The sequence below is a fragment of the Rutidosis leptorrhynchoides genome, chromosome 11, assembly GCF_046630445.1.
Source record: "Rutidosis leptorrhynchoides isolate AG116_Rl617_1_P2 chromosome 11, CSIRO_AGI_Rlap_v1, whole genome shotgun sequence".
NCBI classification, from domain to species: domain Eukaryota; kingdom Viridiplantae; phylum Streptophyta; class Magnoliopsida; order Asterales; family Asteraceae; genus Rutidosis; species Rutidosis leptorrhynchoides.
Window position 1 is genome coordinate 207103460 of NC_092343.1, and position 25902 is coordinate 207129361.

Below are 25902 nucleotides of genomic sequence, written 5' to 3' on the forward strand. Positions count from 1 at the left end.
ACCGACATTAACATAATGCATATAGAATATCCCCCGCATACTCGCAATTATGCCATAAATATTGGCAATCGTAATTACCATTTAAATCGAAGTACTAAAGCATTCCAAATTCCAGAATGGAGTTTGTTAGGCCCATAGATCTATCTTTAGGATTCTCGTCAATTAAGGGTCATTTCCCTAATTCTTAGGTTACCAGACTTGAAGGGGCGATATTCGGTATAGTAATCCAACCATACAATGTAGTTTCAAGTACTTGTGTCTATTTCGTCAAACATTTATAAAACAGCGCATGTATTCTCAGTCCCAAAAATGTATATTGCAAAAGCATTTAAAAAGGGATCAAATGAAACTCACTATAATGTATTTTGTAGTAAAAATACATATGACGACATTGAACAATGCAGGGTTGGCCTCGGATTCACGAACCTATATCATTTGTATATATATTAATACGTATAGTCGTAATCGAATAAACATATATTATTATTAGTGACGTAATTTATATATTTAATAATTTATAGGTTTCATTATTTATATATTTTCATTTTATATATATAATTGTTAGTATAGTTAAGTTATGTGTATTATATATATATATATATATATATATATATATATATATATATATATATATATATATATATATATATATATATATATAACCTTATTAATGTCCTTAAAACCTTTATTTTCATAATCAATATTATTTTAATAAATGACCTAGATATTACTTGTTAATACAAATAATGTTAGTTTTGATGATAATTAATAATTTTTGTAAAAATGATAATAATAATAATAAGATATTAGTAATGATCATAATAATAATATTATTAATAATAATATTTATTACCATCTTAAGAACTTAACGGTGTTATATCTATACTTACATATGTATAACTATTTTGTTTACGATATGCACGATCATAGTTATATCCTAATCAATATAAATCTTATATTTATCTACATACTTATCTTATTCAAGATCATAAGAGTTTTCATAATTTCCAAGTTTAGTTCATAAACGTATAGTACTTATTAATAATCATAATCATAATTGTACGACAATAATAATAATAACAATCTTAATACTAATGTTAATATTAACAATACTGCTACTTAATAATAATGCTATTAATAATAATAATAATATTAATAATAACAATAATAATAATAACAATCATATTTGTAATTATAATTTTTATAATAATAATAAATATCAACTAATACCTATATTTGTAATACTAATACTAATAATAATTATAATACTAATAATAATAATGATGTTAATACTAATAATATTAGAAATGATAACAATATAACTATCTTAATGATAATAAGTTTAATGACCATGTTATTAATAATAATGATAATAATTATTAATACAATATTACTAGTAAGTAATAATAATAACATAACAATAACAATAATAAAAATAATAATAATAACAATAATAATAATAATAATAGTAATAATAATAATAATAATAATAATAATAATAATAATAATAATAATAATAATAATAATAATAATAATTAATATTAATACATAATAATAATAATAATAATAATAATAATAATAATAGATAAATAAGACTACCTCAAAAAGTGCTTTTAAAAAAAAAGATGTCGCGAACCGGACTCGAACACCCGACCACTCCAACACCCACACTATCCTTAACCGTTGGGCCGTTGCCTGATTATCTGATTTATACCTCAGCTTAATTTATATAACCCGTATGATATTTATTCTATTTTCTTCTTCTTCTCCAAAAACAAATCAACGACCAGAGGTATTTCAATCATAGCAGCGAATTCATTAATTTGATTTAAGGCTTTTAAATTGAAACAGAATACTCGGTTGTGGTTTATATTGATTAAAAGAACAGAAAAAAAAATGTAACAGCATAGCAGAAGCTGTACGCGAGGAAGAAATTAAAATAAATTAAAACTCAACTTATGATTTCGATTTTTAGAGTGTTTTAAAAAAACTTCCTACATGAAAAAGATTAAAAAACCTTCCTAGAACCTTTCTGAGTCGTTAATTTAATTTAAAACATCAAAATAATTACGAATTTTGCTGAAGAACAATGGTTGAATTTTTTAGAACGAAACTTTGACTCAACAATTCTTGCTTGATATTAAAAATTGAGATACGATACTTTCCAGAAAGTTTATATAGAATATTTGGAATAGAACTACATTAATAGATTTTGAAATAAAGCAAAATTTCAGAGTTTTTGAAAAGTGATACAAGAACAGAGGTCACGAGCTGTAAACTTTAAATTAATTTTTGATTTTTGTTGTTTAAGATCGAATTGCACTATTAGAGCATTATATAGGTACTAATAGATATAATTACAGTTAATGGAGTGAAATTAACATTGGTTTGATAGCTTGATTGCTCGACACCATATATTCCCTCAGTACATAAATATATTAGAAAATAAAAAGGGGAAAATTATATCTAATAGAATTTGGAGTTGTTCAGTGATTGATTCCCTGATTGTACGAATTTAAAGACACAAAACATAATTTAATCCAGCTTGAAAACGATCGTAAACAGTCTACATAATTTTTCTGTATTTATTTATGCTTTTAATTGTATTTATAATTTCTTTTATATATTTAAAAATCTGTATCTATATTTAATTATATCAATATCTGTATTCAGTATCTATATAGGTATTTAATTATAACCTTTATATATATATATATATATATATATATATATATATATATATATATATATATATATATATATATATATATATATATAAGTGTTTATATATATTTGTATTTATAACCCTAATTGTATATCTCTTATTATTATTAATTATATGTATGGATTTATAATTTAATCTTACAAATGTAAATATAATAAGAATACTCTTTAATATAATAGTAATACAAATATAATAATAATAATAATAATAATAATAATAATAATAATAATAATAATAATAATAATAATAATAATAATAATAATATTACTAATGATAATGATAATAATTATTATGAAGTATATAACACTAATGTTAATTATAGCAATAATACTAAATATACTAATATTGATAATAATAACATTAATACTATTAATAATAATAATATACCTAACATTGACTTTAATAATGATAATAAACAAAATAGTTTTATTATTAATGATACTAATAATATTATTAGTTAACTTTACTGATAATATTAACAATAATAATATAATCATTTATGTTTATCTACTTTCATATATATATATATATATATATATATATATATATATATATATATATATATATATATACTTTATATAATAATAGTGATGATGCAAACATTAATATTAATATTAATATTAAATGAGAGTAAGGTTAATAATATTAATATAGCATTTACACTAAAAAAATTTAATTGAATTTAATATGTTATAATTTCAACTATATCATCTTTACCAAAATTATAATATATTGAATCTTTAGTATTTATTTACTATTTATATTTAACATTTCTCATGTATAGATTTTATATATATATATATATATATATATATATATATATATATATATATATATATATATATTCCTATGTGTATATATTTACATATTTATTTACACACAAATCGTTCGTGAATCGTCGGGCACAGTCAAAGGTCAATTGATTACATAAACATAAATTTCAAAATTTTTGAGACTTAACGTTACAGACTTTGCTTATCGTGTCGAATTCATATAAAGATTAAGTTTAAATTTGATCAAAAATTTCCGGGTCGTCACAATAGTGATCAATCACGATCTATGTATATTACAAGCTCATTAATGTGAATGTACATGGAAATTTTGAAGGTCTTTGTTCATGTTTTATTTAAATAGGTAAAGTGAACGTACATGTCAATTTCGAATATCGATCCATTAATTTCAGAATTGCTCACATGTATAATCCAATTTTTTAAATTAATAATTTATTAATTTATCGATATAATAATATTTTGCTAAATTAATAAAATATTTCAGTTCAAATATTATTAATTTATAGAGGTTTTAATGTATTTGGTTTGTGAGCCCTCTCTGTATGTATATTGATATACATAAATAATAAAAATAGATATAATTGTTGTGGGGATGTAATTCCAATTTGGTCATAAAGAAAATGACATCGAAAGGCTAAGTAAAAGTAATTTTTTTTTTTTAATCTATCGTGACTCAATTTAAAGTGGGGAGCCCTTTGAGATCCCAAATCTTTCATCATCCACTTGAAGTTATTATTGTCTTTGTCTTTTGTAGTTCAAATAGAATAAGAAGAATCTTCTCTTTTGTCTACCCTTGACCATTGACCACAAAGAAATCATATCATTGACTGCATTTGGGCATGAAATTGCATATGCTTGCCCTTGAGTTGGCCAACATGTGCTCTTAGTCCTTTATCTTTTCTAATCATGATTATATATATATTCTAGATGAAGCACTTTGTCTCCAGCAAAGTCCTTTAGAACATAACGAGTGGGAGTAAATTGCCTCGACGTGGTTCAGAACCCCGGAACCTGATATGTTGCCCCGTTCATGTCAGCGTTTCGATTAGAGTTTTGGCTCGACGTTTTTCCTCAAACGTTGTACATGATTACCCTGTGTTGTGTCATTTGTGTGTCATTGTATATTTTGTGAGTTATTGCGGCGTGTGGTTTTGTGTCTATCGAAAGGAATAAAAACAAAATAATAATAATAAACTAAGTTTAAATTTGGTTTTGACTTATTGAGTTCAGAAATGGGTATCCAAGATTTTAGTTAGGTTTAAGTATTTTTAATAAATTTAACAATCGAGTTAAATTTTCTAAAAATTAAAGAAAATAATACTCCGTAATATTTTAATAGTAACTTATATAAAAAGGTAACATACTTTTCATGTTTTTCTATTTTAGGTAATCTATTTTATTTGGATACAAAAAATGAGTCTTTTTCAAAAGTTAATCAAAAAGAGGGGTGTTCGTTAACTTTTGTTAACTTTCTCAGTTAACTATCAACTTCGCATAACATGTCAAGTCCTTTATCGACCAACATTTTTAACTCGAGATTTCGACGCGCGATTCCTACATGCGTTTCGATGCGCGTTTTTTGAGACGCGTTTTTACCAGAGTTTTCGACCAGCGTTCTGGAGACGCGTTTTCAACTCGTGCTTTTGAGGCACATTTTCGACTTTATTGCTACGTTGGTCTCTCTATTATACCCAATTTCGCTAACAACGTCCCTTGCTTTCTAATTTTAATTTTCGCATCCTTTGTTTTTCCTAATTTGGCAATCCACATCCCTCCGTCAATTTTATGTTAAAAAAGTCCGTTTACACTTGTCATGTGAAGGAAAATTCGTATTTTTACTCTTTTCTTCACTAAAAACAAAAACGAGAAACCACCGACGCAAAAAATTAAAAAATCTTTTAATGTACATATTTTTTATTTATATATTTATGATATAATTTTATTATTTTAAATACAAAAGAATATGTATCATCTTCATCAGTGATCCAATTTAAAAACCCAATATCAAATATCAAATAAGAAAATTAAAACAAACAAATCAGATTCTTCGGCTTAGCAATTAACCATCATCATAACTAAATAAATTATCATACAATATGTATACCCACACTAGTACACTATCACTTTTACTCAATCGGAGCTAACTAGATCAATCGGTACCAATTCTCAATTACAAAGATTCAAAAAAGAAAATAAATTACACACTAGATTCGGATCCACATCAGAAAGTAGAGGAAGGTGACGGTGGCGGCCGGATGTTACTGGAAACCACCACTCGATTTCCGATAAGGGTTTCGGACTATGTTCATAATGATTTTTGTTACCGGAAACCAGATTCAGTGTGGCTGCCGTTATCAGATTCAGGTTTGCTTGTTTTTAGATGCAAGTCGTCTTTAGAAGAAAACTCTGTATAACATATATTACAACTCCGTTTTTTGCTATGGAACTCCGACAACATGATACGAAATAAACTTGCAGTTTCCGGTGAAAGAACCCGATTTTTTACTGATTTCGTATTCTCTAGTGTAACATCCCAAAAATTGTTCCGGGTCCGAGCCGCGCTGCAGACCTCTGAGCCGCGCCGGGTTAACATGTGAACTGATGGTGAACTCTTTAGAAACTGTCGACATCACACGCCACGGGCCTCCTAGCCGCGCCGCGGGCTATAACTGCAACTAATGATTTTTCAGCATTTTAATAGGGGTTAAATGAGGGGCATTTGAGTCATTTCACATATGGACGGGTTTTGAGCCTCAAAACTGATACCAACCCCATCTTATCTTCATTTCACCTCATCTTATTCCACTCAAACACTCTCTTCTCATCTTAGAGAGAGAAACTCACTTCTAGAGAGAGGAAGCTCGATTTGGAGAAAAAGGAGCTTGATTCGGGTGAAAGCTCAAGTGTTAAAGTTGTTCATCTCGCTTCTAGCTACGTTTTGAGGGTAGTGGTAAGTCTCGAATTCGAGTTTCATTGTTTATGATTATTGTTCAATTTAGGGTTTTGAACTTGCATGTTCTTGAGAAAACCCATTTAGCTCTTTAATGGAAGTTTAAAGCTAGTAATTGGTGTTGCTGACCCTTGTTGGTGAATTTTGGGTTGGTTGATGATTTAACCATGTTTAAGACTTGTAATTGGGTTTAATCACTGGGTTTAGTGATTTTGAAAGTATTGGAACCCATTTGAGTGTATTTGGAAGACTAATTTTGAAATGGGTCAAAATTAGGGTTTATGAGTCAAATTGGGGAAAGACAAGTATTAATGCTTGTGTTTTGATTTAATTAGCATATTAGGACCATTTTTACTAGTGTTAGTGATTATTGGATAGTTTGGGCACGGTTTGTGCTTGGAAGTGCAATCGGGTCAAAATTGCACTAAGTGTCAATTTCGGTTGGTTTGTAATCCACCCTAATTGTGTTGTTTATTATGTGATAATTGGAATAGGTACTTTCCATTGACGTGTTGTGGATTATTCGGTTGCATTCATCAAGGCGCTAAGGTGAGTGTAATTGTATTATATGCGTATGTATGCATAGGATGGGTGCGGGTGGGGTAGGGTGAACCTCGGGCGTTCGGGTTCACTTTACATGTGTATGAGATGATGGACTCTATGAGTTTTGGGTCCATGTGGCACGTTTGTGTGTTTTGGGTTACCACCCTTGGGGTAGTGAATCTCGGGCGATACGGATTCACATTGACAAGTAGGTCAACCCTGTTGATGTTGATGACGTTGATGAGGCGTGTTGGGATGGTGAATCTTGTGTAGTTCAGATTCACGATGTCGTGTGTAGCTCCGACATTCCCATTTGTGTTGTCATGACTTAGGGCGTGCGTCTTGTGTAGTCCAGATCCACTCGGGCGTGTGTAGTTCCTCCGACCCTATAGTCATTTAGTTGAGGTGTGAGTCTTGTGTAGTTCAGATGAAACGTCCCGTTCATATTGATTATAAACGTTCCATATTAATTGATTTCGTCACGAGGTTTTGACCTCTATATGAGACGTTTTTCAAAGACTGCATTCATTTTTAAAACAACCATAACCTTTATTTTATCTATAAAGGTTTAAAAGCATTACGTAGATTATCAAATAATGATAATCTAAAATATACCGTTTACACATTACCATTACTTAATGGTTTACAATAAGAATATATTACATCAAAAATAAGTTTCTTGAATGCAGTTTTTATATAATATCATACAAGCATGGACTCCAAATCTTGTCCTTATTTTAGTATGCAACAGCGGAAGCTCTTAATAATCACCTGAGAATAAACATGCTTAAAACGTCAACAAAAATTTTGGTGAGTTATAGGTTTAACCTATATATTATCAAATCATAATATTAGACCACAAGATTTCATATTTCAATATACATCCCATACATAGAGATAAAAATCATTCATATGGTGAACACCTGGTAACCGACATTAACAAGATGCATATAAGAATATCCCCTATCATTCCGGAAAATCCTTCGGACATGATAAAAACGAATTCGAAGTACTAAAGCATCCAGTACTTTGGATGGGGTTCGTTAGGCCCAATAGATCTATCTTTAGGATTCGCGTCAATTAGTAGATAGGTTTACTAATTCTTAGGCTACCAAGCAAAAGGGGCATATTCGGCTTCGATCATTCACCCATATAATGTAGTTTCATTTACTTGTGTCTATTTCGTAAAACATTTATAAAACTGCATGTATTCTCATCCCAAAATATTAGATTTTAAAAATGGGACTATAACTCACTTTCACAGATTTTTACTTCGTTGGAAAGTAAGACTTGGCCACTGATCGATTCACGAACCTATCACAAATATGTACATATATATCAAAGTATGTTCAAAATATATTTACAACACTTTTAATACATTTTGATGTTTTAATTTTATTAAGTCAGATGTCCTCGTTAGTAACCTACAATTAGTTGTCCATAGTTAGATGTACAGAAATAAATTGATATATATTATCTTGAATCAATCCACGACCTAGTGTATACACGTCTCAGGCTAGATCACAACTCAAAGTATATATATATTTTTGGAATCAACCTCAACCCTGTATAGCTAACTCCAACATTACTGCATATAGAGTGTCTATGGTTGTTCCAAATAATATATATAGATAGGCCGATATGATATGTCAAAACATTTGCATACGTGTCTATGGTATCCCAAGATTACATAATATATTAGAATACATGTATAATACAATATAAGTTAGCTAGGATATGATTAATATAGATTTGTTACCAATTTTCACGTAGCTACAACAAGCAAAAATATCCAATCTTGTTTTACCCATAACTTCTTCGTTTTAAATCCGTTCTGAGTGTTTCAAGTTGCTATGGTTTCATATTGAACTTAAGTTTATGAATCTAAACAGAAAAAGTATAAGTATATAGTCGGAATTACAGGTTACAAGTCATTTTTGTAAAGGTAGTCATTTCAGTCGAAAGAACGACGTCTAGATGACTATTTTGGAAAACATACTTCCACTTTGAGTTTAACCATGATTTTTGGATATAGTTTCATGTTTATAAGAAAAATCATTTTCCCAGAAGAACAACTTTTAAATCAAAGTTTATCATAGTTTTTAATTAACTAACCCAAAACAACCCGCGGTGTTACTACGCCGGCGTATATCCGGTTTTACGGTATTTTTCGTGTTTTCAGGTTTTAAATTATTAAGTTAGCATATCATATAGATATAGAACATGTGTCTAGTTGATTTTAAAATTCAAGTTAGAAGGATTAACTTTTGTTTGCGAACAAGTTTAGAATTAACTAAACTATGTTCTAGTGATTTCAAGTTTAAACCTTCGAATAAGGTAGTTTTATATATATGCATCGAATGATGTTATGAACATCATTACTACCTCAAGTTTTGTGGATAAACCTACTGGAAATGTGAAAAATAGATCTAGCTTCAAAGGATCCTTGGATGGCTTGAAAGTTCTTGAAGTAGATTCATGACACGAAAACAAATTCAAGTAAGATTTCCACTCGAAATAAGATTGTTATAGTTATAGAAATTGAAACAAAGTTTGAATATGAGTATTATATTGTATTAGAAAGATATCTTACTGTAAATAAGAAAGATTTCTTGAGGTTGGATGATCACTTTACAAGATTGTAAGTAAGCTAGCAAACTTGGAAGTATTCTTGATTTTATGAAACTAGAACTTATAGAATTTATGAAGAACACTTAGAACTTGAAGATAGAACTTGAGAGAGATCAATTAGATGAATAAAATTGAAGAATGAAAGTGTTTGTAGGTATTTTTGATCGTTGGTATATGGATTAGATATAAAGGATGTGTAATTTTGTTTACATGTAAATAAGTCATGAATGATTACTAATATTTTTGTAATTTTATGAGATATTTCATGCTAGTTGCCAAATGATGGTTCCCACATGTGTTAGGTGACTCACATGGGCTGCTAAGAGCTGATCATTGGAGTGTATATACCAATAGTACATACATCTAAAAGCTGTCTATTGTACGAGTACGAATACAGGTGCATACGAGTAGAATTGTTGATGAAACTGAACGAGGATGTAATTGTAAGAATTTTTGTTAAGTAGAAGTATTTTGATAAGTGTCTTGAAGTCTTTCAAAAGTGTATGAATACATATTAAAACACTACATGTATATACATTTTAACTGAGTCGTTAAGTCATCGTTAGTCGTTACAAGTAAATGTTGTTTTGAAACCTTTAGGTTAACGATCTTGTTAAATGTTGTTAACCCATTGTTTATTATATCTAAAGAGATGTTAAATTATTACATTATTATGATATTATGATATATTAATATATCTTACTATGATATATATATATATACAGTTAAATGTTGTTACAACGATAATCGTTACATATATGTCTCGTTTCGAAATCATTAAGTTAGTAGTCTTGTTTTTACATATGTAGTTCATTGTTAATACACTTAATGACATGTTTACTTATCATTTATCATGATTAAACATAGTGTATCAATATCTTAATATGATTCATATGTATTTAGTAAGACGTTGTTATAACGATAATCGTTATATATATCGTTTCGAGTTTCTTAATTCAATAAACTCAATTTTATGTATATAACTCATTGTTAAAATACCTAATGAGATACTTACTTATCATAATATCATGTTAAATATATATATATAATCATATATATGTCATCATATAGTTTTTACAAGTTTTAACGTTCGTGAATCACCGGTCAACTTGGGTGGTCAATTGTCTATATGAAACCTATTTCAATTAATCAAGTCTTAACAAGTTTGATTGCTTAACATGTTGGAAACACTTAATCATGTAAATAACAATTTCATTTAATATATATAAACATGGAAAAGTTCGGGTCACTACATCAGATTCATAAGCATGTGTAGTTCGGCCATCCTCAGTCGTAGTCGGGAGGAAGGTAGTGAATCTCGTGAAGTTCAGATTCACTTAGGCATGTGTAGTTCAGCTAACCTTCATATGTTTAAGGTTAAGGGGTTAACCTTGTGTTTGGCTATATATCCGTGCATGTATATATATATATATATATATATATATATATATATATATATATATATATATATATATATATATATATATATATATATATATTGTTGTGTTGTAGCTAATCTTGCGGTTTTGGCATGGTGGTACGTTATGTATAGTTTTGCTTAGTTATACTTGAATTGTGGCATGTGTTTATTACTTGTGTTAGTGATCCGTGTTTATTTTATGCATATGTATGTATATAATACTGTTGCACTCACTAAGCGAGTAGCTTACTCTCTCGTTGTTTACATTTTTATAGATTTGCAAGACGGACATGGCAAGGGTAAGCGTGGGGACTAGTGGATTACCGCGTATGCTTTAGAAGACTTGCTTTTAGGTTGAAGACTTGCTTTTAGGTTGGACTTAGGATTGGGTAGTGCAATCACAATCACCATGCTCGGTTTTATGTAGAGTTAAACACCTTAGGTCGAAAGTGTCTTTTGGGTCACATTTAAACGGGTGGTTGTGCCCGCATCGTTGATTTAAAGCAAATTAAATTATGTATTATGTCGTTAAAATTAATTTGGGTCAATTGGCATTTGTGGTTGTTAAAAGTTGGGACTTGTATAATTATATTGGAATTTAGCATCAGGCCAAGGCCTAAGCTGCGCCGCCGCCCATGGGGGCGCGCCGCGGGTTAAAGAAGAAAAAGGGACCCGAGAGCATTTCAGTTCTTGACCATCAGCCACAGGTCTAAGCCGCGTCGCGGCTAGACTCCTCGCGCCGCGAGTCAATGCTTACAGGTCTGGTTAGCTTTATTAAAAAAAAATGTTTTGCGTTGTACATCGGGTTGGGGTCGTTTCATCTAGATCTTAACCGTGTTCTTCATATTTTTATTATTGATTTTTATTAGTAACAAAGAGAAATGGAACTCCATGTTCTTTAGATTTGAACAAATTGATGGCATATTCTTTAGATATGCACCAATGATTTCGTGTTCTTCACGGCATCAATTTCACAATAAATTCCGGCGTCGGTTTCATCATCATCGTTAAACAAAAATTAAAGATAAACTCAAATTTGATTTTCATTGGTTTTCATTTTTGAGACTCCTTCGAACCTCAATGTGGGTACTGAATTAGTCTTGTTTGTAAGTAAACATTTATTTATATAATTTATTATTTAGATTTAGAATTAAAAAATTGGTTAAAAATATATATTCGAGATCGTGTTTCAGATATTCTAAAATTGTAAAAATGCATAAGCGGATACATATGTATTTATAAGAATGAAGATGAAGATGATGGAGTTTTTAATTTATATGTATAATTAAAAATGAATAATATATAAATTATAAGAATTTTTGCACCAGTGGTCCCTCGCTTAGTCGCTTTTAGTGAAGATAAGAGTAAAAAACACGAATTTACCCTCACATTCAAGGCACATGACAAGGGTTAACAGACCTTTTTAACAGAAAGTTGACGGAGGGATGCAGATTGTCAAATTAGGAAAAACAAAGGATTCTGAAATCCAAATTAGAAAGCAAGGGATGCCATTAGCAAAATTGAGTATAATGAAGGGACCAACGGAGCAATAAAGTCCACATCTTCGAGGCGCATTTTCGCGCCGAAAAACACGCCTCGTAGACACACCTCATATATGCGCCTCGAAAACACACGCCGAAAAGCACGCCTCGTAAACCGCCTCGTAAACCGCCTCGAAAACGCGCGCTGAAATTCCGAGTTGAAAACACGCCTCCAGAACGCTAGTCGAAAACTCTGGTAAAAAACGCGCCTCGAAAACACGCCTCAAAAAACGCGCGTCAAAAACGCATGTAGGAATCGCGTGTCGGAAACGTGTATCGAAATCGCGAGTTGAAATTGTTGGTCGATAAAGGACATGACATGTTAAGCGAAGTTGACACTTAACTGAGAAAGTTAACGTCACCCCTCTTTTTGATTAACTTTTGAAAAAAGACTCATTTTTGTATATCCGAATGAAATATATTACCTAGAATATGAAAACAAGGAAAATATGTTACCTTTTTTATTTAATTTGCCCTATAATATAATCTCGTAAATATAACAAGCACTACCTGATAGTATACAACCAACGATCCTTCCTTAAAAGGTATGGGTGAAAGAATAGAGTTCTTTACGCTCATAATGACGTTGATAAAATACGTTGTGCTTTCCGGGAAACATCTGATCAAGCAGTGGCGGAGCTTGAACAGTTGTTTCGGAGGGGCCAAACATGATATATTATATCGAAATACTAACCGATTTTAGTGAAGAATATTAATTTTGAGTATGTTGGTGATATCTCCGAGAGGAATTGGCCTCTCCGGGACCAATGTCTCTTAATTTCAGGTAACAATCAAAATTAAATTTGTAGTCCTTTGAGTTACGAGCGTTTGAGTTTTTAAATCGACTAAATCCGAGTCCGTTTGAAGGAAATATAACAAAAACGTTGGCAATTCCCAAAGACTATTTTGGTCGTATCTCCCTCATACGGACTCCGTTTCAGTTGATTCAAAAGCCCAAACGTCCGTAACTCAGAGGGCTACAAATCTTCACTAGCTCCTCAAAATTTTGGAGGGGCGAGGGCCCCCTCCTTCCCTAAGAAAGCTCCGCCCCTGGAACCAAGCATGGACACCTTTTAAATCTAGGAATATGCTTCCCATTGGAGGTTTTAAACATTCGTATAGGGTATAAATTTATTTATTCTCGATTTTCACATGCCCTGAACTTGTTCTAAAAGAGTTGGAATCACTCCGGTTAAACTTTATTGGGGTGTTATTGAGGAGTCAAGAAAAATGTATTGGGTGAAATAGTCTATTCTAGCTTCTTATGTTAATGGAGGGCTAAACGTCGGGAGTATAAAAGCACTAAATTTGGCACTACGGCACTACTTGTTAAATGAAAATGGCGTTATTTATCGAGTCCTAATTCATTTTGGGTAATGGCTGTTAAAGCTCATGGCCATGTGTTTGAAGACACTAGCTACAGTGGAGTATGGGATAATATTGTAAAAAATAACAAATTGTTGATTGACAAGCAATATATGCCTCGTGATGCCTTCAAATTAAAGATTGGGAATGGAAGATCGACATCGTTTTGGCATGACCCATGGCTCGGTAATGATACTTTGTGCTCACGCTTCAATAGGTTGTACCACCAAGATGTGCGCAAGAGCGCAATGGTGGCAGATAAATATGTTGATGGTTCGTGGCATTGGATTTGGCAACGAGACAGCATCGGAGCTCGAAACTATGCGGCCTAATTAAATATATTGAATGGGGAGCTTCGAGACATATATGTTTCAGATGTGGAAGATTACTGGAAATGGACGTATTCTTCTGATGGTATTTTTTACATGAACAAAGCGCGTTCTTTGCTTGATGGTAAGCTTTTACCTTTGTCATCTATTAGTACATCGTGGTGTGGGTAAAGTAAACGTCTTTCTATGGCAATTTAATTTAGATAGTATTCGTCATCGGTTGAACTTATCGAAATGAGGATTGGAGATTGAGTCGATTGCTTGCGTATGTCATAACCATGGTGTAACAACCCAACCCGTAATCCATACGATAATAATTTTTTTTTATACAACACAATTACACGCCAAATGAATATGTAACCCATTTCACGAGTTCCATTTAAAACGCACAACAATTAATTGTTTACAAAAGGCACGAGGGCCACGAATAAAGTTTAGTACAAGTTTGACCCATTACAAATGATAGTTTATAAACCAAATGACGTTCCGAGCATGGTTTGGGACTAAACTACCCAAAACTAGGCCAACTTCCAAAAGCTCCAACATAACAACAACAAGGGACACCTAGTGCCCAACGACCCCCTTGCCCTTGTCCGCGCCTGCATCTAAAAAGGTAAACAACGAGAGGGGTAAGCAAAGCTTAGTGAGTAGAATAAATATATACATGCATATAAGACTTACCCACACGCATCCACGATATCATATAACGCACACAATCGCATAACATCTCAATAAATAAGCTAGTATCGTCAAACCGTACAACTAGCCACATTAATAGCATAAATATCATAATCATAAATCAAATGCTAGCATCATCAACTATAAACCATGGTTAACCAAAATTCTTCGCAAGGGGAATGACTTCGCGAAACAAGTCATCGATGTTCATAACAACCGTTAGCTCCCAAACCCGGCTATGGTATACTAACCCCCGAGGTGTTCCAAAAACGGCTATGGCATCACCCCCAAGTGTTCCCAAAAACGGCTATGGCATCACTTGATCAACATGTGAGTAAAACACGGCTATTACTCACAATCTTGTACACAAACACGGCTATGTGCACAAATAACACGGATAACAACGTGGGAGTAAAACATGGCTATTACTCGCCACTATATGCACAAACACGGCTATGTGCATAAGTAACAAACGTAGACAAAAACGACTATGTCTCGCAACTATGTCACAAAACGGCTATGTGACACCATCAATACGGCACATAAATCATATACATACATATATAGATATTCCACTCACCTCAAGTCTCTTGTGAAAGCTAACCGAGCTTGCAACCCTTCAATGTAACGTACCTATTACATTATGCATTTATTAACATACAATCTAGTTGAATTAAATGCCAACTTCTAACCCTTGAGCATTTAATGACCCGATTGCATTAAATGACTCAACTACTCAAAATCGCCCATTAATGACCATTCCTTGTCATAAATCACTAAAAGCTAGTGATTAGGGTCTATTAACATCAACTAACACAAACTTGGTGTATTTCATACCCATTTTACCCAATTAGGTCAACTTTGACTCATATGACCCATTTTAACTCTTACACTTGCAAGCTTAGTCAAACATGACCCAATTAACATCATTCAACTTTAAACAAGTGTTTTAATGATTACAACACCATTAACACTTACAAACCTCATTTCATTAGACCAAACCCTAGATTATGGTAATTAGGGTTTCCTTTCAACAATCTAACCCAAAATCCACCCATTTAACCCTCAAATGGGTCACACAAGTTCCATATGAACCAAACCCTAGCTTAAACTAATTAAAACTCAAAACTTAAAGTTGAGACTTACCAAAACTATCCTCTTGTAGCTAATAGCAAGGAGAACAACTTTAATTCTTGCTCCTAGGATTGATTCACAAAACTTCTTCTTCAAATCTCAAGTTTAAACCAAGTGGATTTTAAGTTTTGAGAGGAAATTATGAAAGAAAATGGAAAAGAAATGAGAAATATAGGATAAGTGGCTGATATTAAAAGCTCCCATCAGATCTACACGCAAAAAGACCAAATTGCCCCTAAAACCCTTTTTAATTTGAGCAGAAATCGGAGTCAGAACTGCAGAGGCGCCGCGGCGCGGCCCTTTTGTCGCGGCGCGACGTATAGAAGGAAAAACAACCCTTCTTAACTCAAGTTCTGATCTGGATTTGCTTTCTGTGTCGCGGCGCGATCCCGTTTGCCGCAGCGTTTGCCTTTTCCTGGTCACTTCGAAAGTTTAACATAAAACAAAGGTTCAAAAAACAAGCACATCATCTTTCACCCTTCCTGTGCACGTCTAAACCTCAGCCTTAAGTCTCACACGACTCGACGCCATCGCGACACATTCATAAACACGTTCACACACGCATTCAAACATATATATATATATATATATATATATATATATATATATATATATATATATATATATATATATATATATATATATATATATATATATATATATATATATATATATATATATACACATATACACTTATACGACAACTAACACCGTAGCTCATTTAATCACATAACGAACAAGTTTTAAGCGTACTATTGATTAAGTACGTACCTTTATACGCGCACGGGAAAACGGGGTGTTACACAATGGTGTTGAAAGTTCGCCTCGCGCCTTCTTTCAATGTCCGATGGTGTTGAAAGTCGATTGCTTGCGTATGTTATAACCATGGTGTTGAAAGTTCGCCTCGCGTCTTCTTGGGCCGAAATATTGAGTTGGGTTTGATACTGATTTCAGGGATCCGAAAACGAAGATGTGTGCGGACCATAGTTGCAGCAACCCTATGGGTCATTTGGCCATTCCGTAATTGTGTTACTGAACGATAAGTCTATAAAAAATTGTATGATCTTCAATTTTATTAGATTTTAATGTAATTTCAAATTGGAATTCTTGACTCATTTGCCCTTGGTAATGCTCTTCTAGCACTTTGCTATAGAGCTCGTTGTTTGTTAATATAATTTTTCCTTCAAAAAAAAATAAAAAAAAAATGAGTAAAGTTCACATTCATTCGACTCGTAAAGCTATCCCGTCCACATTAGCCTTTTCAAGCAAAACATCCGATCTTAACAAACTGTCTTATAATCATTATCTAACAACATTTATGTAACTTACCATATTTGCAAGTGCTAACAGTTATCATGTTAGTATAGTTTTCTGCATAGGTATTCACAGGATAAAGGAATTGTCTCATGAGCAAAAATACGTACTCAATCCCACAAAAGTAAAGTATGGGGAGGTAACATAGAACAAAGAGAAGTCATTTCTCCACCCAAAGTGAAACACCCCAAGTATAGAGAAAGTCATCTCTCTCAATGTTCTATGGATAGAGAGATTGCTTCCGAATGGACCTCCGGCCAATAAAGAAGTTAAAAAAAAATTAACAAAAAATAAAAGTGCGAGACGTCATGAAAACGGTATAATCAAATTTCCATAGGTTTTAGACCTGACTGAAAGTTTAATTTAGGCTCTAAACGACAGTCAAGTCGCCAATAAATCAACGCTTGCTGTTGACTCGATTAATAAAAATTACATTCCATTTTAGATAATTTCATGAGATTATGGGATTTACTTACCAAAAGAATATCACCTAGGGCACAAATATGAGGTTTAAGTAACTAATAATACTATATATAGGTCAAAATTTATAATGTGATAACAAACTAAGCATATAACAGCTCTTCTTCTTGTTCTTTATTAATTGTATAAGGCGACGGTAGCAGACTCTTTGAATCGGCAAATTTGTCTATGCAACTACTTAAATACGCATCACCAATGGTTGCGTCCAGAACTCTATCCGGTATTGCCATTAACGTCTCATCTATGAAAGATTCAAGAGTCTACAAAGATAACGAAACGCATAACTATATCAGATATACTTTCGGCCTGGTTTTGTTGATGCTAATTCCCGTGTTCATAGGTGAACGGGTCAAAAAATTTTGAATACATAAACAGAAACATAATTATAACTCATCATGTGCACTAGAGCGGCTCTAAGAGTAGATGTCACATGGGAACACATCAATCAGGATTATATATATGCCTTAAAGAAAATAAAATAAAAAATAAAAAACGGGTTTATATCAGTGGCGGATTATAGTGTATACCAAAGGGGGTATCCGCCCACCTGGATTTAACGGGGAAAAAAATTTTAAACTAAATTTTTTTTTTTTTACTAAAATATAAGGGTTTTTTTAGTGTTCACCCCTGCTGACAATGAAAAATTTATTAAATTTTTACATTCGCTCCATCTGTATCCGGGTTCAAGTTCCGCCACTAGTTTATATATTCTTTTTTACCTTGCAATGATGAAAAGCAGCATCAGCTTTGCGCTTCCAGACGCCATTTCCAGTCTCTCCCCAAAAAAGACCAAATAAAGGCTGCATCACCATGAAAGATCATTTGTGTATAGTATTTCAAAGATTAATAAATAGAGCGTGATTAAGTTCTCTGATGATATAAAGAGTATAAAGGTCTATCAATTACTAGCCTAATAGCGTTACAGCACAAATGTGAAACATGCATTTATATCACGGAGTATTACTATATCCATAACTGGAAATACTACTAAGTTAAGAATTTATTTTCTTGCCTTGACAACCCAGAATAAGTAACAAATGACAAAAGCAACATGAGTTAATATTGTCATTTTTGCCACAATGAAAATAGTGTTTTTAGGTATATTTCTTATTGATTAACTGTTCCCCATGCTTACTATTTTATACTTTTCACTAAGGTTGTAAAAGTCACGAGTCGGTCGGGACATTGGAGCGACGAGTTGATCGAGTCAGGTACAAGTCGGGGACGAATTCGGGTTGACCAACGTTGACTTTTAGTAATAAAAAAACTTAACATGTATATGTTACACATAAATATATCAAACACATAACATAAATATTTCAAACATAGATATATGGTACAAACTCTAATTCTAAAAAATATAAAAATATTTACCAAAATTTGACTTTGAACGACTTTGGCCGACTCAACCCGACTCGGACTGATTGAGCCCGAATTTGACCCGACTTTTTGTGTTGACCGAGCTTTAAGGCGTTTTGGGCAAGCCATGACGGCTAGTCCCGAAACCGACACGTTTACAACAGTGTTTTTCACCAACAATAAATAGTGATATAAACCCTTTTACCGAAAAGAATAAATAAATAATGATAGTCGTACCCGAACGAAATCCCGGAGACCTGGTTTACCATTTCTGTATGTTCCTAGGGCTGAATCAGCATAAACCTTGTACTTTTCAAGCACCTACAAATTATCGGGAAACAACTCAAACAAGTTCATAGGCATATGAATAAAAACAAAAAATAAAAATTACATCTATTGTAATACAATACTGCCACAAACCTGACGGCGAGTTATGCCACTAGGCGGTGCACCATAAATTACGGTATCAACATTTGCTAACATGGACCATGAACTGTCAAAGAATTGTACACAATTCAGTCAAAGTTATCAAACAACGCACCGTATAAAACTAGAGAAAAAACTAAATACACATTTTAAGCCACTACCCAACCTAAATATTTTGTGACAGATAATATATATCATTATGGATCAGTGATGTACTCCTCAAAAGTGAACAGCAATGAAGCAAGAATATAAAACAGCAATGAAGCAAGAATATAAAGTCAAAATGATTAGAATATTAGTTAAAAGTTAAATTATTACTTGTTATAAGCCGCACGCCCTACCATAACCCCATGCGCTCCTTCATTTTGTGCTGCACGTACCTAGTAATGAAGGAAAAAAAATAAAAATAAGTTTGTCAATTTAATACGATATCCAACATGAAAAAGAACAGTGACGTTAACACTTGAAAGTTGAAACATTATGAGAAGTAAGAAGGCAACGATGAAGTTATGGAATAATTACCTCATCAATGCTATTTATGCCACCATTAATTGTAAAACGAAGGTCGGGAAAATCACGTAGGAGGGCATAGTAGTACTCATATCTGCATCACCGAAGATCACAAGTCATGGATATCAATATATATCTTAAGGAATGAAAGTTAGGTTGTTATAACTTATAAATTATCTACACTCACTAGAGTCGACAATTTCAACCATTTGCCTAGGAGGGAAGATACTGCTTCGTACTCTATCTAGTCTACAACGAGTGAAACGGGTTAAACATCAAAACTGGGTCAAATAAGTCAAACATGTTGATAATCATCCAAAGTCTTTTTAAATGCTACTAAACCTACAAAATCGTTTCACGTTTTGTGGTTCATTCACAATTACCGAGATAGCATTTATCTTTGATCCAAATCGGTTAAAGAAGTAAGATCTTTTGATTCTATTCCTTTATTTTCTTTTGTTTTGCTTAAATATAGAGGTCGCAAAGTCTCATGTTGAAACTCTTGGCTCGCTAAGCCATAATTATTTTCTTCTAACTCCTTGCTTGAGTGTTGTTATAATTCCAATCAGCGTTAACAAAAAGTAGATTATTACTATAGCAATACAGCTCTACATAATTGTATTTAACAAAAAAAATAAAATAAAAACATCGTAAAATGTATTAAACGTCACCCATTAACACCCGTTACTTGACCCACAAATTTTTTCCACTTGTGTAGTCGTTAAATTTACAATTATGAGAATTAAACTAACTACAACTACCTACTTACCTCAAAGGGGGAATTTTCCTATTATCAGCAGGGCTAATTCCATTCAACAATGCCTTTCTGGAATGTATTACAAAATGCCTTGTTGGAGAATGAGAAGATACTTTGTATATAAAATCACCTGCAAATAAAAGTGAAAAGTTTAGAACAGTAACAAATCGAATGTAAAAGGTCATTCAAAAACCTAACAAACACATGAATCATATATTCATATATATTGTCAAAAATCTTCGTTTATGAAAGCTTTTTGTTAACTATAAGGTAGAAAAATAGTCCACAAAAGTCTGATACGTAATCCAATGATGTGTGTACCTCTAGGTAAGAAACAAGGCAGTAATTTAGCAAATAGTACAGAAAGCTAATAACCACTTAAGTAAGAAACTAGAGCTGGTTTATGGTTTTAGCTCATATCTCTAAAATACTAAGATGACATTCGAACCCAAACCAGTATGATTCAGTATTAAAGAAATCATTTTTGACCATTTAGTTACAAAAGGGTTATGTGGTTAATTTGGAAAAGAAGAAATCGTTCTATTCATGCAAATCAACAAGAATTTGAGGTGATAAATAATGAAGTCATCATCCTATCGTTGCAAAGAATAGTGTTTTATAATTTTAAAGATTCATCCTTTAAGTCTTGTTAAACTGTATTGTATCCTTCTGTTCTCGACTTCTAATCCATCTTGGGCTACTTTTTTAATTAATCTACTTCTTGGCTTTTCATACAAAAGAAAAAAATAAAAGAGTTACGGCATGCTATCCTTATAATCCAACTGGGAAAGTTAAATACAAATTTCTTAATATAAAACAAGCCCAAAAAATCAAACGTAAACCAAAGTATACTCTTAATACATAGAACCTCCTAATCTTATGCTACAATAAATAAATCATTGAGAAAACGTAACCTATGTCATCATACACCGACTACTTATAGAAATTCGAAAATCTGAAACAATGCATTTTTACCCATATTTCAGTACACCCATTCGACACCTCTATTAAATATGAAGTACGGTATTATTTGTCATCCATCAATATATTTATATTTGAAAAACAAATCAGAGAAGGAAAAAAGACGGATAACTTACAGAGTTCATTGTAAGAATCACGATCATCAACACCAATACGACACTTAACACTAACTGGAACATCTGTGTTAGCAGCAATGACGCACATAGCCTCAGCAACAAACTTCACTTGCAAAAACAAATCTAATCAAAATAACATTTAAACAGATAAACATGTTTTATGTTAGTTAAAAATTAATGTAGATATTAAAAGATGTTCCCTAACCTTTGGATCAAGCATAAGACTCACACCAAAACACCCGTGTCCTGCTACCTTTGGACTAGGACATCCACAACTACCCAAAGAAGAAATTTCAGTAGAGTAAATGGATGCAAAAATACAGAAATAGTAACAAGTTATATAAATTAGAACGCACTTTAAGTTAATCTCATCATAACCATAACTCTTTGCTAATCGAGTTGCTTTTGCCAGATTATCCAAATTACTCCCACCTATTTGAAGTACTATTGGATGCTGGTCAGGTGAAAAGGCTAAGAATCTGTCCTGAGCAATTAAAAACAACACGCGTGAAAGGTGCGTAATATGATTGTCATTTGTTATATATATCTTGTTTTGCATTACAACGCAAACATTGACTCAGTAACTTTCTACTCAAATCTTAAGGGAAAAATATGAAACCAGCTGAATGAATTGCGTACCAAATTGTTCTCCTGATAAACAATAGTTTCTGCAGCATACATTTCGGTCCAGAGCCATGCATGTTTTGATACAAGGCGAGCCATTGTCCTATAATGATTGTCGGTCCACTCCATCATTGGTGCAACACTATAAACAAGTTATCATAATATCAGTCAATAGAACCATAATAATCATTATTTAGGGCATAAAATTTATAAACTTTACCTGAACCAAGGAGGTAAATATTGATCTGCAACCATCTCAAAATTAGAAATTCGTTGGGGCTCATGATGATATGAATGAATCCTCCTCGATTTAGCAGTTGAAATCCCACAGACTGAACTTGAAGGCAATCTGCGACAGTTTTTTGGCGGAAAACAATACGTAGGTTTAAAAGATGAAAGCAAAGCATGTCCAGCAGACTTCATCGTCCTTCTATTTACACAGTAGCAGCTCTTTCATGAACCTATCAATTGGACGAAACTATATTTCAGATATATTTCCTAACATCCTAACATCAACAACAGTGTCTAAAATCTAACCGCTAATGAGTGCTGCTCAAATCTAACTACAATGTCTCCAATTTCTACGGTTAACTGCGAATTATACCAATCCGCTAGATAGTTACTATATACTCATACTCAAAACCATATATATATGCTCAATTTGTAAGCCATTTAGCTGAGCAGCTTCTTCTAATTCTCATTGTGTGATTATAAGTTATAACTTCTATGCAAACATGTTCATTTAAAAGTAAACCTAAACATAGAATATAGATGCACTTCATTTACAGCCAACAAAAGCTACTAATTTTCAAAATTATATATAATGATCATTCTATATCATTCCAATATATATATATATATATATATATATATATATATATATATATATATATATATATATATATATATATCAGCCATTACAGTACTTATAATGTAAAGTATTCATCATTTTTACGGACCGTTTTTGCAGTAATAACTAACGATTGAACAAATTTAACTACAACTTAATTCAGCTACTTTACTTAACACACGATTTTAGGAATCCAAGTTCAATAGAGTCCGAAGCAAAAAAAAAAAAAAAAATTATGATAACTGCAATTGGACTATAAGCATTTTACTCTACAAATTAAGTAACTATTCATGCAATAAACGAAATTAAAATTAGAGTAAATGTAATAGATAAATTCAAAATAAAAGGAATTAGGGTTTTACGTGCTGCAAATCAGTGGTGGTTGAATTTCAGCCTTAGTAGATAGAAAATTGTTGGCCGCAAAACAGGTTTTGAAGTTTTGGATGTGAAATTGAAGTGGATATAATTATTATTGTTGCATCTGGACCCCTGTATTATTAAGCCGTACCAATTACGACCCTTTTACTTCTCAGTAGATCAATTTATTTTATTTTTATAAATTGTTGAAATAGTTTTTTTTTTAATAGCATAATTTTTTTTTTTTAAGAGTAACTATAAACCAGGTAGGTTTTTCATATTCACATTAATTGAAATAGAGAAAATACTTTTATTCAGATATATGCAGCTTTACAAGGTTATTTCGTGAGAATTCTGATACAGTTTATTCGAAACTGCTAAATTCAATATAAAGATCTATTCAAGATGGTCAATATTCAAAGAAAATAGATTAGAAAAGACTTTTGGCTAAAATCAAATATCCATTCATCATATCCTTAATAAATAATAAGCCAAGTACACTTACATATACTAAAACAAATAAACTTGCTACGGAGTACTAATTGAATTAAGCCACGTAATCCAAAAACTACCACTAACATATGCACTAAAGAATTAATAGTTCATGCTCATGTGCATGCATGATACGTGTGTATGAATTGAAAACATGGATTGCTGGATATTTTGCTAACTTTGTGGATGTGGGACAAACAACATATTTTCGCCCATGAACGTACACCCATTCCTATATTAAATGTTATCACCTATACTTGTATCAATACCTACCGGTTGAAAATCAACCTTGTCAGCAAGGTTGGAGAATTCTTCCACGGTGGTTTTCGGGTGATCGTATGAACGGACACCCATTCTCAACAAACAACCACTACTTTTTGAACCACAAAATCAGCGGAATCTTCCAAGTTGCTTCATGTATAACCTTATGTTGTAGTTCATGTGGTAGTGGTCTGCCTCTCTTAGCGAGAAGTCAGGAGTTCGACTTCCGTGGGGTGCAGCATTGCACATAAGGTTGCCCCTTAACCCATGAATTTCACCCAAGGGTGCATTCCGCACATCGCGTTGTGGGGACAGTGCTGGAGGGGGGTTTTACTGCCCATGCTCTCGGATTGGGTTGGGTTTCCTTGTGTGAAGCAGTTGGAGGCGGGTTATGCAACGGCAGGAGATAAACGTGTTGGTGGTTTAGTCCCCCTAGTTGATCCTGAGTGTTAGTTCAAAAAAAATGTGGTTCATGTATAGTTTGAAGAACTATAAATTGTGGTGGTTTTTAGTTTTGACCATAGTCGACAACAATGGTAACAGGTGATAAGGAAAGAAGAAGAAAGCACACAACTTGTTGATCGGATGAGTTAAGTGATGGAGTTGGTTTTGTGGGCTCGGGAACAATGGGTACACTTTGGGCAATGAGGTTAGTTGATGGTTCCAAGGTGACTATATACCCAGAAAAATATCAGCGTATGTCACATACTTTCAAAAGGTATTATAATGTATGATATTGGTGACTGGTTACCTACGTGTGCAGCCCCTGGGGCTAACAGACAAATGATCTTGTAACCAAATATTCCACTTTATCCTACATTTGTTAACGCCCATTAGTTTCAGGGACTGCACACGCGAGTAACCGGTCATCGATAGCCTACATTAGAACACTTATTAAAAATATGTGACCTACATTGGTATTTTTTCTGAGTAAATAGCTTACATTAGAACAAAAATAAAAGAGCCATTTGATAGTTTTAACCCAAAAAAAATATTAGAAAGAGAAATGAATTTGTAACCAAATATTCCACTTTATCCTACACTTGTTATATCCATAATACAACAACAACAACAACAACAACAAAACCCAATAGCACATAAGTGGTGTATGGTAGAGGTGAGATGTAGACAATCATTCCCCTATCCGAGAATAAAGTCAAGTCATTTCTCCACCTAGATTGAAAACACTCTCAAAAGTAGAGAAAATCATCCCTCTCTCTATGATAGAGAGATTGCTTCCGAGTGGACCTCCGGCCAATAAGTAGGAA

General features: G+C 32.4%; 1 protein-coding gene across 2 annotated transcripts; it reads right to left on the bottom strand.

Annotated features, from left to right (window-relative positions):
* Positions 1-16884: 16884 nt before the first annotated feature.
* LOC139877827 (uncharacterized) lies at positions 16885-23963 on the bottom strand. Of its 2 annotated transcripts, XM_071865235.1 has the most exons (14): positions 23887-23943; positions 23212-23265; positions 22895-23135; positions 22690-22816; positions 22407-22534; positions 22256-22325; positions 22051-22153; positions 20966-21083; positions 20209-20290; positions 20005-20066; positions 19681-19753; positions 19498-19581; positions 18621-18701; positions 16885-18161 (listed from the first exon to the last, which is right to left on the bottom strand). In XM_071865235.1, exons 3-14 carry the CDS (start codon positions 23095-23097, stop codon positions 17985-17987), a joined length of 1308 nt encoding a protein of 435 aa, XP_071721336.1. In that variant the 5' UTR covers positions 23098-23135; positions 23212-23265; positions 23887-23943; the 3' UTR covers positions 16885-17984. The 2 variants fall into 2 exon arrangements, with proteins under 2 accessions (XP_071721336.1, XP_071721335.1); XM_071865234.1 differs by lacking the exon at positions 23212-23265 and having other exon boundaries at positions 23887-23963.
* Between the last annotated feature and the right edge of the window lie 1939 nt (positions 23964-25902).